The sequence below is a fragment of the Balaenoptera physalus genome (assembly GCF_965194825.1).
Source record: "Balaenoptera physalus genome assembly, chromosome: 11".
In the NCBI taxonomy this organism is placed as follows: Eukaryota; Metazoa; Chordata; class Mammalia; order Artiodactyla; family Balaenopteridae; genus Balaenoptera; species Balaenoptera physalus.
The window spans coordinates 36,910,201-36,924,188 of NC_138896.1; the positions used below are offsets into that span (position 1 = coordinate 36,910,201).

At 39.9% G+C, this 13,988-nt stretch overlaps 1 protein-coding gene across 4 annotated transcripts in view; it reads left to right on the plus strand.

Moving 5' to 3' along the window:
• Window positions 1–13,988, plus strand: part of BTBD9 (BTB domain containing 9) — a 401,355-nt gene that overhangs the window by 311,445 nt on the left and 75,922 nt on the right. For all 4 annotated transcript variants that reach the window (XR_014250710.1, XM_082412539.1, XM_082412537.1 and 1 more), the window contains one exon: window positions 8,067–8,174. Coding sequence is in view for 3 of the 4 variants with exons in the window: in XM_082412539.1 (XP_082268665.1) it covers window positions 8,067–8,174 (108 nt within the window). In the remaining variant the exon portion in view is untranslated. The remainder of the gene's footprint in view (window positions 1–8,066; window positions 8,175–13,988) is intronic.

Consider the following 13,988-nt stretch of genomic DNA (forward strand, 5'->3'; position numbering starts at 1 on the left):
GCCAAAACTTACTTATTAATAAAGCGTTTGCCAAATGATTGCCCAAGCAATCTTTTTTACAGATTATTCAATGTTTAGCTCATGTAAAAAAATTAACCAAGTAACTTAGAAAAATAGATTTGCATTGAAAGCAGGAAATGTGCTGATTATAAATTGTTTTTTTTCCAAATGTGATAATGTATGCAAAAACATTTTGAAACCGTTGAGGTCTGTGTGAATGTGAGGTGAGATTATGATTAGCTCTTTGCCATTCTTTCCACACTCAGTGTTTACTGAATATTGCAGCTGCAGCCATGTTGTTTGGTAGTATGCTGTTACCTTTTATGTCATCACCTAAAACTTGAAATTAAAAACTTAATCCCTTCAAGGAGTGAAATGATGGTCTCAATTAGCTGTTAAAAGTTGGTAGTTTTGTACTGTCTCAAAGTTGTGTCCCATCCAGCTTTCCATGTAGCCGTCTCCTGCAGGTATATTCTCCATTGGCATTTCTCCGCTTTCAGATAACTCACCTGAATTAAACTGTATAAAACGTAAGATTTGATGGGAGGAAGGCCCCTCCTTTTATGCCCCCCTTTCTCAGTGAACTAGCCTATGCGGTGGAACCCGCGTGTACACATAGCCTCACCTTTCCTCATCCTGGGGCTTCAGTGACTAAACACAGAAGCTGCATGTGCCAGACAGCCGAGAGCTTGCGCTTACCTTTTCCCTTGCCAGCTGCAAAAGAAGATTATTTAGCCAGTGTCATTATTTCTTCCTCTCTTAGAGAAGTCACTCTCTAAGATACATGAGAGATTAAACAATGTCAGACAGTACGTGGACTCTCTGATGTACTCTGACTAACGTATTTCCCAAGTTCCCCTTCCATCTGTCGAGCAGTCTGTGCTTTCTTCTTCTCCTGGTGTCCCCTTTGCCCTGAGAGGTTGTGGCCCACTTAGAGGCAGGGCCCCCGTGGCGGCTGCTCCTCAGGAGTTCCTGTGTCTGGAATCTGCAGGGCAGCTACCTGGTCCGCTCCACACGCTTTGTTAAAGCGCTGGCTCTCAGTTCCAGTCTCCCGCTGAGAATCTCATTTTGGGCCTGTGGCCCTCCAGCAGCTCTTCTCAGCTTGACTTTGCTCCCCACCTGAGGAGGAAGCTACATAATTGAACCCTGTGACAGCTGACAATAGGATCCCTCTCATCTTTGGGAGAATCCCAGTTTCTCACCAGTAAAGTTGTTCCTCTGAAACTGTACTGATTTCTGGCAGCTGTTACAGGCTCCCTCCTGCCTCTCAATAGCAGAGATTAAAATAGAGCCTCTAACATGATGTTTGTCTTTCTGCTCCTCATTCAGAAGAGTGAGAACTGTACTCTTCTGAATGAGGTGAAAGCACTGAAAGTTCCCCTTGTGACCAGAACTTCATACCTTTCTCCCTCACCTTCATGTCCATCGCATCTGCTCTTTTGCGTCACGACCTCCAGTCCCTCTCTCTTCTGAAAGGTAGTCAGCCCCTCTGACCCCACGTAACTCCTCAGCAGCCTGAAGTGGTAAACACTCTTAACTACCCTTCACTTCCCTGATCCTGCACTGTCTCTTCCTTGTCACTGTCGATCCTGCTTTCTTCCCTCCTGCTCCCTCAGTGCCACTGCTGAAGAGAGTTCTAACCCACGCTGATTGCTCCATCTTCGAAAGGCCCCTCCCTGCAGCTCAGCTGGCCTCACGGAGCCTATTCCAAAACCTGTTTTGCCTTTTCACCCCACACTGCAGTCCTCCCACTCTTGGCTTCAACAAAGGATCTTCCTTCACGTTTGAGTGAAAAGGTTGCTGTCCAGAGTGAGCCTCCTCACCACCTCATAGTCTCTCTGGCCTCGTAGCCACCCCATCATCATTGTCATCCTCATCATCGGAATGTCTGCTCTTTTCGTGCACTCTGCTAGGAGCTTATCTTAGGCCCTTTTGTTTCCAAGCCGCAGAAACCAAGTAAAGATGGCTTAAGCCATCAATGGTGAGTTTATTACAGTGATTGGGAAATTTCTCATGGAACACTAGGGCAGGAACTCTGGTGGCCCCCATAGGGACTAAAATCAGATGTTGGAATCCTGCAAGGAGCCCAGACAGCCCTCCCTGGGCCATACCATCTGTCTTCTTGCTTCTCATCGCAGATGACTTTCTTTGCTTCTTTGAGCTTCTGATGAAAGAGGGTCACTCCAGAATGTCTACATTTTTATCATCATTTTAAGTGAACAGAGCCAATTATGCTAAAATCTTACATAATTCTAAATTTTTGGTATGAAATCTGATTGGCCTACCAGGGGTCATATGTCTTCCTGTAATGCAGCTGGGTCTACAGAGCTCAGGAACCCCCTACATATACCTCAAGGTTGGGCCAGAAATAGTTCTCAAAGAGAGGAGTTACTGGGACTTCCCTGGTGGTCCAGTGGTTAAGGCTGTGCGCTTCCACTGCAGGGGGCACAGGTTCAGGAACTAAGATCCCGTGCATGCTGCACGGCATGGCCAATAAATAGATAGATAGATAGATAGATAGATAGATAGATAGATAGATAGATAGAGAAATAAAGAGGAGTTACTATGTAAAGGACAGATATGCCCCCAAAAAACCCCAAAACCCTGTACTGCATAGGCTGTTGCAGAAAATTACAAAATGTGGGAACTAGAAGAGCCCTTAGAAACCATCAAATCTAGACCTTTAATTTCACAAGGGATGAAACTGAAGTACAAGTTAAATGACTTGCCTAATGTCACTTAGTCAGTGCTCAATAAATATTTGTTGAATTGTTGAATGGAAGACAATTATTTCTGGAGAACTTAATTTCTGGAGATTTTTAACAAAGAATAGTCAGTGCAAATTTTTGAGGTCAGAAGTACCTTTGACTTTGAGAGATTGGAAATGGATTTTATGATAAATTATTATTATATGATTAATATCTTGGCAGTTGATCTTCCCTTAGTTGTCTGTTTTCACCCAAATGGGAAAACTCAGCAAGAGCAGCAGTCTTGACCCCTGGCCTTGCAGTGGAGTCTCCCACGAACGATGGACAGTTAGAAGCAGGCAAAACAGACACTTGCTGCTGATGTAAAAGACACCAATTCAGTGGAGAAGCTGTTGATCTCAACTGTTAAACCTCAGCCATTGTTCACAATCTGGCACAGAATTAATCCCTTAAGAAAAGGATGAAAAAAATGCCATTCAGCACAACATAGTTTGTCATCGCATGCATAATGCAGACTTTCCAATTAGAATGCTATAATTTGGAAACTTTCTTCACAGACTGATGAGAGAGCAATTATTTTAAAGAAGGGAAAACTCAGTCCACTGGGTTTGCCTCAAGTCACTTCTGACTCAAGTCGCAAAGACAAGAGTTTTGAAAACATATTCGCTATTGAATTTTGTATCAAAACACCAGCAAAGAGAGCAATTAGTTCCTGTAAACTGAACCCCAGTAATCAATGGTATGCAGCCAGCCAGAGCACTTATGGAAGATGTAAGCAAAATCACATCTGCTAATCAATTTTTAAAAGCCCAGCTCTTCACTGCTTTTCAGGGAAATTCCACAATGAGAATAAGGAAGATGGAGGAGACGGTATTTAATATCACCAGGCGTTTCATGCAGTGCTCGTTAGGTGGAGGGGTTTGTGGCCACAGCTAAACACAGACTTGATCTGCATCAGTAGATCTTGGCTAGCAGCTTCCTTTATTCAGCCCTTTTTGAAAATGGCTTCTGATGTGTGGGTGGGGGGATGTCGGGTATGTTTAAGGAGCTACTCTCAATTAACGTCAGAGGGAGTATGTCTGTCTGTCCTGGGCCAGCTCACTGGGCAGACCTTTTCTGGCAGATTACAAATCGGAAATATTGCTGTGTTGTTGCAGGTGCAAAGATACGGGAACAGACTTTGCTGGCAGGGAAAGAAGTGAAGGGAATTGGTGGGCTTTACAGTTTTGCCTTATTAGAACAAAATTTCTCTCCATGGGCAAAAAAGAGATTGAGCCAATTTTTCCTTTAGTGTCCTTAAGCTGTGCTTGCTTTTTTTTCAGTTGAATCAACAGAGGGGTTTTCATTCTTGGCTAAGCCTACATTCCAAGCAAGTATGCATCCTAGCACATAAATTAGAATCCCTTTTATATAGAGAACAAACTAGTGGCTACCAGTGGGGGGAAGGGGAGGGGGAGGGGCAATATAGGGGTAGAGGATTTAAAAAATGGTTATTATGGGATTATATGAAATCATGTGTGTGAAATTTTTGAAAATTGTAGAGCACTATAGAATTTGAAGAATCTTTCATTCAATTTTAAAAAAAGAATCTCTCTTAAAAACTCCTATGTGTAGGTGAGTCTGAGCCCTTGCTTGACAACCTGAGATCCATCAGTGTCCCTTTTCCACTCAGGAGTCACCCTGACCCCGCATTTCCAGCCCCCAGGGACTCTTAATAGAGGAATAGAGAGGAGATGTCTCAACTGGTATGTGCACTTGGCTGCTGTTCAGAAAAAAGAATTTAGGCCAGGAGAAATTATTGAGGTAAAGATTGATAGAGTAGGCTAATAAAAATTAGTATCTTCAGCATGCAAACTGTGATAGGCAGTGGATTAATATCCTTTAAATATAAAGGGCATCTTGTAAGTCATTAACAAAAGGATAAATATAAGTAGAAAATGGGTAAAATGTTCAAGTTCAATGATAAGTAAAAAACTGCAAATTAAAATAATGAGAGATATTTCATCTATCAAATTGGCAGTATTTTTAAAGATAATATACAATATTGGTGATGATGCACAGAACAGGCATTTTCATACACTGCTGGTGGTGTGAGTATGAATTGGTGCAGACCGTCATTGCGGGTGAGGGGACAGGTGTGCAGCTGTTCTATAATACGTATCAAGGCCTCATAAGCCCTGCTCCAGGAGTTTCACTTCTAGCGACTTTCAAAGGCAATAACCATAGATTTAGCTTAAGAATGCTCATCACAGAGGTTTCAAAGCAGTGCAATATTATCAACTACCTGAATGTCCAACAATAAGAGACTAATTAAGTAAATTACGGGGCATCCACACAGTGAAATTCTATGAAACCAGTACATATGATGAGGAAGAATATTTGATGATGCAAAAAAAAGATATTCATAATAGGTCATTAAGCAAAGAAGCAGTTTGCACCATGTGTATGTGTTGACAAAATTACTGGAATTACAAGTGATCTTCATTTTACCTTGAAAGAAATTAGAGGACTTTATAGAATAAGTTTCTGTAACTTTTTCTATGAAACATTTTTCCATGAAAAATATTTTTCCATGAAATATTTCAAGATCTGGTTAGATTTTAGCCCAAAAGGGACTGATTATTTTCATTTGGATACACTGGTAGAAGCACTAACTCATGATTATCCAGAAGGATATGGATTATGATAAACCTGGCTCTCCATAAATAATCCAAAATTCCATTGGGAAACAGCCTCAACGTCATCTCCCAAAAAGCCTGTTACCAGGGCTGTTTAATAAAGAGAATGGTTAATTATTTTGAAGTTTTTTTTCCTGGTTTTAATCTACTCTGGCAGAGTTATGAATGATTTCAGCCCAGAACATATATGGAACATATGCTATAAACAGAGCCCACATGTTTGGAGTAGAATTTTTTAAAAACAGAGAGATCAACGATCTTTCTAAAAGGCTTATATTCATTCTGAGAGCCAAACATAGAAGCAAAAATTACATTTTTAAAAGTTACTAAGTATAAATTAATATAGGCTAACTGCATAAACATGCTGAGAGACTAGAGTAATATTTGAGGAAATGACTAATGGGGAAATGATTCACTTTCTTATCACACACACTGGTATAATCTAAAAGTAGAATTATTGGACACTAAAAACAATAGGGTGGATTCCTGTCTGATTGATTCAGAGTACTTTGAGAGATTAAATACTTAGGTGAGTTCAAGAGAAGCAGTAGCATGTGCAGTATTACACATCTGTTTATGCTTTCCAAAACCTTTTAACAGTTTTCTCTAGTTAAAAGATGAATTCTAGGCTATTAAGTAGTGTGTACTATCATTGATAGCAAACAAAATTACAATTGAAAATAAGAAACTGAGGGGAAAGCGGAACACAGTGGCATTTCTAATCCTTAGTAATAGCTTTAGAGGTGACACTAAACTGAACTTGTGCAAAGGACTGTCATTGATTGTACTTGCAGGATTAAGGAGAAATAATACAAACTACTTTTGTAGAGTGATAGGTTATAGGTTGTAAACTGTGGCCCAGATACATAACCTGGGAGTAAAGGAAACATTTGACAGCAGAGTACAGAAAGGGGCTTTGGTCAGGACACCAGGTTGGAACCCTCACTGAGTTTAGATAAATTACTTAACAGCTTTAAGCCTCACTTTCACCATATATAATTTGATGAGAATAATAATGCTTGCTAAGAGGACTTTTGGAAAGATTTAATAAGTTACATAGAGCATTTAGCATAGGGCCTGGTACACGGTAAGCATTAAAGAAATTTTGGCCATTATAATAATAATGATCATTGTTGTTGTTGTTACAAATCATCTACTGATATTCGCTCAGCAAATATTCATGGAGTGTAGGCTTTGTGTGAGAGTCTGTGCCAAGTCCTGCGTGGAAAAACCAGTAAGACATAGACACTGTCTTCAGGGAGCTCACTCTGTTCTAGCTGGTGGAGGAAACAAATGTGCATGCCCAACCGTAAAGCAATAAGATAGATATCTTGTATGGGAAGGACTTTTTTTTGTTTTGTTTTTTTTGTTTAATATTATTTTTTAATTTTTTATTTTATTTTATTTATTTATTTATGGCTGTGTTGGGTCTTCGTTTCTGTGCGAGGGCTTTCCCTAATTGCGGCGAGCGGGGACCACTCTTCATCGCGGTGCGCGGGCCTCTCACTATCGCGGCTCCCCCCACTGCGGAGCACAGGCTCCAGACGCGCAGGCTAAGCAATTGTGGCTCACGGGCCTATTCGCTCCGCGGCATGTGGGATCTTCCCAGACCAGGGCCCGAACCCGTGTCCCCTGCATTGGCAGGCAGACTCTCAACCACTGCGCCACCAGGGAAGCCCTGGGAAGGACTTCTGAGGCTGAAATTATAGAAAACAATGATCTCTCACCACAGTGGCACTGTCAGAAGCAGAAGGCTGGACTGTGTTCTGCTCCCATATTATAATATTTAGATTCTTTTTTTATTCTATTTTTAAAATTCAGGAATGACACACATACAGTGTGCAAACCTTTTGTGAATAGCTTGATGGATCTTTACATATGTATATACCCATGTAACTTCCACTGGATCAAAATTAGCCCATTTCTAGCATCCTAAAAGGTTCCCTCACCCTTTCCCAATCATTCCCTCCCCCAGAGGTAACTACCATTCTGACTCCTGTCACCATAAATAAATCTTGTCTCTTTTGAGCTTCAAGTAAATAAAATCACATAGTCAATGCTTTGGTTCTTATCTGAGCTAAAAAGGGGGATAAGAAGAACAGGACCAATATGATCAATTTCTAAGAAATAAAAAGTTTTACTGACGAATATATGTTTGCCTGTATCTCCCAATCAGGCAGTCTTACGAAAGCTATGCAGAAAGTCTGGTCAGAATGAGAAGGAACCTGAAACATGTTTAAGGTCATTGGGGCATACTAGTAACTACCACTTAGAAGACCAATTAGCACAGATTTCCCCATGAACAGTGGTCTCAGGGGTGTTACCTTTGTTCAGCCCAGCCAAAGAGATGAGAGCTGGAAGAATCAGGAAGGAGGCTTTGGGGACATCTCCCTGATAAGCCAATCAGAAGATCTTTGCCACTTGGGGGACAGAGGCCGCCTGGGGTTGGGTGACTTGTGAAGTAAATTTTTAAAGAAACAAGCCTCTCACTGCAGGCTGACTCCACCTTCTCCCAGAATGCTTTCGTTGGGGATTCACTTTCTTTCTTTAGTCCTGGAAGTGTGTGGGCAAAGAAGACAGGTTGGAAGGCTAGAGTAGACATAGATCCCCTCACGCACACAGCCTAAGGAAAGAGCCAGGTGGAGCATTCACGGCATTCTTATGTTTTCCTTCTGTTCAGGTTATTACTGTGGGACTGTGACGATCGGAGCTATAGCTACTACGTCGAGGTTTCCACCAACCAGCAGCAGTGGACCATGGTAGCTGACAGAACTAAAGTCACCTGCAAGTAAGTTACATCCTTCAGGAATTTATGCCACTTTAAAAGACAATCTTTCCACTGGATTCAGAAGGTTCCAGTGAAGATTCATGTAGTCACCAAATTATATTCTTATTTGGAGGTTAAAACATTCTGATGATCCTTTACTTCAGTTTTTTTTGTTGTTGTTGTTTTTTGTTTTTTTTAAGGGGGTCTTGTGCCTCTTTTTACTTAATGAGTCTGTAGTTCTTTTTTTTTTTTTTTTAATTTATTTATTTATTTATTTTTGGCTGTGTTGGGTCTTCGTTTCTGTGCGAGGGCTTTCTCTAGTTGCGGCAAGCGGGGGCCACTCTTCATCGCAGTGCGCGGGCCTCTCACTATCGCGGCCTCTCTTGTTGGGAGCACAGGCTCCAGACGTGCAGGCTCAGTAGTTGTGCTCACGGGCCTACTTGCTCCGCGGCATGTGGGATCTTCCCAGACCAGGGCTCGAACCCATGTCCCCTGCATTGGCAAGCAGATTCTCAACCACTGCCCCACCAGGGAAGCCCTACTTCAGTTTTGACTATTAAGTACTTGGATGAGAATTTACTTTATATGACCAAAGAAGCATTTCTTATTTTGTGGTTTTAACTTGAGTTTTAAAAGTGGCATGTATCTAAGCAGGGAAAAGAAAGATACTTTCCACATGCAGTCCTCTCTCAGGTCCTCCCCCCACGTCCCATACTACCCCTTCGGGACTTTTTTCTTCCTTAGTGATTTTTGCTGATGCAATACACACTTTAGTAGTATTCTGAGACTCTCACCTATTCCCCACCCTCATATAATTCTCAGGGTTACCTTTAAATATTTATTTCATCTCCATGTTAGTTACACTGTTACCTAAACTAAGGAAAGTTTGTATCTTAGGTCTCCTGTGGGAAACAGAAACATTTCATGCATATGGCATTGGGGCTCTGCTTGACCTTACCTGGATATGGGTGAAGCCAGGCAGAAGGATTCTGAGTTCTGACCAGCTTAGAATCATGCTAAGAATGAATGTAACCACCACTCAGATTGAAATTAGCACATCTGCAGCATCCTAGAAGGTTCCCTCATACCTTTTACCAGTCATTGCCTGAAAAGAGCTCAGTATACCTTCTTGTGTAGAGCCAGATGCTGTGGGAGGCAAGATAAAGCAAATAGCTGAGATTTCTTTTTTTATTTTAATTGAGATATGATTCCCATACCATAGAATTCACCCTTTTAAACTGTACAGTTTAGTGGTTTTTAGTATGTTCAGAGTTGTGCCATCATCATGACTATCTACTGTTCCAAAACATTTTCACCACCCCAAAAAGAAACCTCCTGCCCATTAGCAGTCTCCCCATTTCCCTCCAGAGCCCACAGCCCCAGCACCCAGTAATCTGCTTTCTGTCGCTATGGATTTACATATTCTGGACGTTTCATATAAATGGAATCATATAGTATGTGATCTTTTGCTCCAGGCTCCTTTCACTTAGTATAATGTTTTCAGGGTTCATTCATGTTATAGCATGTACCAGTACTTCATTTCCTTTTTATGACTGAATAGTATTCCATAATATAGGAATATATATAGCACATTTTGTTTATCCATTTATCAGCTGATGAACATTTGAATTGTTTCTACTTTTTGGCTATTATGAGTATTGCTGCTATGAACATTCCTGTACAAGTTTTTGTGTGAACATATGTTTTCAGTTCTCTTGTATATATACCTATGAGTGGAATTGTTGGGTCTTATAGTAACTCTATGTTTAAGTTTTTGAGGAACTGCCAAACTTGTCCACAACAGCTGTACCATTTTGCATTCCTACCAGCAGTGTAACAAGGTTTCAGTTTATCCACATTCTTGCCAGTACTTGTTATTGTCTATCTTTTTGTTCATAGCCATTCTAGTGGGAGTGAAGTGGCATCTCATAGTGGTTTTGATTTGCATTTTCCTGATGGCTAATGATGTTGAACATCTTTTCAAGATTTCATAATAGCATTAATGATGGCTTGTTTGATGCAATGTCTGACATCCTCACCATTATTATTATAGTAATTTTATAGCATGTTTGTATTGGTTAGGGTAACATTTGCTGCTGTAACAACTAGTGGCTTCAATATGTCAGTGGCTTAACACAATAGTGTACTTCTCAGTCATGAGTATTCCTGGTTGTCAAGTGGCTCTTCACAGATAATTGAGGAACCCAGGTGTCTTCCTTCTTGTGGTTCTGCCATCATCTAGGGCCTCATCAGCATCATTTGCATCTAGCTGATAGATGGGGAAAGAGCAGAGAGAGGGTAAACCTGGATCTGAACAACCTTGGCCTGGGTATAGTAAACATCACTTCCACTTGCATTCCACTGGGGAGAACTAGTCAGTTGCCACACTAGATGCTAGTAGGACTAGGAAACGTAGTCAGCTCCTGGCTGGGCAGCCACTTCTCAGTGGATCACAGATCTTGTAGCCATCTCTACCATACCATAAGAAAACTAACAATTATTTAGTAACTAGTATTCCTTTACCTGCATGTATTTTATCTTATTCTGTCCTGAATATAAAACACCTTGTGTGGGATATTGTCCTCATTTTATAAAAGAGAGAATGAAGTGCTCTTTCTCCGGTACCACATTCCCTCCTAGAACCCAAAGCATTGCTAAACCAAGGTGGATGATGAAAACTGGGAAATGAAGTGATTCACTTATTTCCAAGCTCCCAGAACCCTTTTTATACACTAGGAAGGCCTTCAAGGCCCATGAGCAACCACCCATTTATCTTTCCAGAGTCATTGCTTATTGGGTATACAGCTCACAAACCAGACCCTCTCTTCCTCATCTTTTACACATCTCACTGGTTACCATCACCCATCTCTTCTGTCATTTTATGAGTTATAAATTGGATTCCTCATCTCTTTTATGTCCCCCTGTTGAAGGTGTTATACAATTGGGTTTTCAACAAGAACTGGTTGACTAACTACTGACAAGGTACATATCATAATGATTTTATATTTATTTAAATGGGTTTTTCTTGATTCAAAAACCCATTCACTCATTAGATCCTCTCCCAGTAGCCTTGCATTAAGTCATCAGCATCTTTTTTTTTCTCTTTTTAATTTTTTGTTTCCATTAGTTGGTGGGTTTCAATAATATAAGTGTTTTTAACCTTGTATGTTAGCACTTAGATACTATAGCAGTAAGTGTTTTACAAATTAATAAATAATATATTAGAAGAACAAGAGTAGTAGCAAGAAGGCGAGTGCCTATTAATCCTCTAGGAATCAATGGAGCCAAAGGTTATGATTTAATGTTTATAGACATAACCTGAATCTATTGTGCCTCCCATTTTTGAGTTAGTTCTTAGAAGATATATTGGTTGGCCAACAAGTTCGTTCGGGTTTTCCTGTAACATCTTACGGAAGATATGTAGATGATAAAAGAAGAAAGCCTTTCCTTTTGAACTAATGTACTCCAGAGCAGTCCTCAAGAGAGGATCCTATTAGCTTCAAGTATTGTAGCCTGTTTTTTAGTGAAATAAAGTATGCAAGTCATGTTATAAATGAAATTCTATAGGCCCGTTAGAAATCAATAGCCCTGCCTCTTGATAGCATTCTACCTAGTCAAGAAATCAGAGGACAGATTTTTGCTGTCCTCTGAAAAAGACCTAGGGAGTGAGACTCTCCAATGTCTTCCTATAAATTCCTGCTCCTGGGTTAGGATAGTTTCCTTTTTTGGCCTGCTACAGTTGGAGCTTTCAAGATAAAGGCTCATTTTCTATCATAGATAATCCTGTTTTTGTATTGACTGATTTGGGGTTTTTCCCAGCTTATTGAGATGTAATTGATATATAACATTGTATAAGGTTAGAGTGTACAACACAATGATTTGGTATATGTATATATTGTGAAATGATCACCACAGCAAGTTTACCATCCATCACCTCACCTAGTTATAATTTTATTTCTTATGGTGAGAACTTTTAAGATCTACTCTCTTAGTAACTTTGAAATATACAAATGTACTGTTAACTGTAGTCACCATGCTGTACATTACATCCCCAGAACTTATTTATCTTATAATAGGAAGTTTGTACCTTTTAACCACCTTCTCCCATTTCCCTCACCCTGCCCCCCCAGCACCTGGCAACCATCAGTCTGTTCTGTTTCTATGAGTTTGTTTGTTTAGATTTCACATATAAGTGAGATCATACAATATTTGTCTTTCTCAGTCTGAGTTACTTCACTTAGCATAATGCCCTCAAGGTTTACCTATGTTTTCACAAAGGTATCAGCTGATTTTACAAAATTACTTTTTGTTCTCTTTTTTCACATCATCTATTCCTGTACCTTTTAACCTTATTTCCCTTTTTTTAGAAAATAAATTATTTATTTTTGGCTGCGTTGGGTTCCTGTTGCTGTGCGCAGGCTTTCTGTAGTTGCGGCGAGCAGGGGCTACTCTTCATGGCGGTGCACGGGCTTCTCATTGCGGTGGCTTCTCTTGTTGCAGACACGGGCTCTTGGCATGCGGGCTTCAGTAGTTGTGGCTCGCAGGCTCTAGAGCACAGGCTCAGTAGTTGTGGCGCACGGGCTTAGTTGCTCCACAGCGTGTGGGATCTTCCCAGACCAGGGCTCGAACCCGTGTCCCCTACATTGGCAGGTGGATTCTTAACCACTGCGCCACCAGGGAAGTCCCTTATTTCACTTTTTAATCATTGATTGCTTTTCTCTACTGTCTTCTAAATTGCTGAATCCTAAATCTGTGTCAGTACAGTAAAATATTAACATCAGTTTTTCTTTTTTTATTATAAATGTAAAACATGCCCATGGAAAGTTATTTTCAACAGTCCAAAAAGATATAAGTGAAAAGTAAATTTTTACCCTCCCATCTTCTGTTTCATTCCTCAGAAGTAACTACTTTTGACTTTTTTTTTAGTTTTTATAACTTCTCAATTATAAATAATATTTTTATATCTCTCTTTATCAACTTCACTAACTCCTTGGTATAAAAATAAATGAGGTATTTAGCTCACTTAACCACTCCTCATTTTTTGTTAGTTATGTTTTTCTTTTTAGTTCTACTATTACTTACCTTTTAAAATTAAACAATGTACTTAAACCTCTATTTTTTGATCCATCAATTGTGGATAGTATTTCTTGACTCCCTACTATGTTAGTAAAGAAATTACCACCCCTACATTTCCCTCTGTCTCTCCCCATCTGTTAGCTGTCCCACCTCATTGACATTGTGAAGATTTATGATATTATTTTCTGTTTTTTTTGATTTATTTAAATCTTCCATGTGTTGGCTATAAACTAATCCTGAAAAGGGAAAACCACTAAGAACTCATTATAATATTATGATTATATAAACATTGCTCCCTACAGATCTAGTAATTCATTGGCTCTGTAGTGAGGGAAATGCTGTTCAACGTCACCGAACTTGTGTCCCTCTTGGAAGAATTGTACTGTGTTCAGATCACAGATTCGATTTTCTTACAAGTGCTCAGAAGTATTCCACAAATGATAAATAACTAGCTTCATATTAGCCAGCTTTTTGTTTTCCTGGAGTTCCTAATTGCCTCTTTTTCCTGTTACAGTATGTAAAGCATACTTTTGTTTGCTGGTTAATTTTTTTTCCCTTTTTTTTAATTGACGTATAGTTGATGTACAATATTACATAAGTTACAGGTGTACAATATAGTGATTCACAATTTTTAAAGGTTATACTCTATTTGTAGTTATAAAATATTGGCTATATTCCCTGTGTTGTACAGTATATCCTTGCAGCTTATCTTATACATAATAGTTTGTACTTCTTAGTTCCCTACCCCTGTATGGTCCC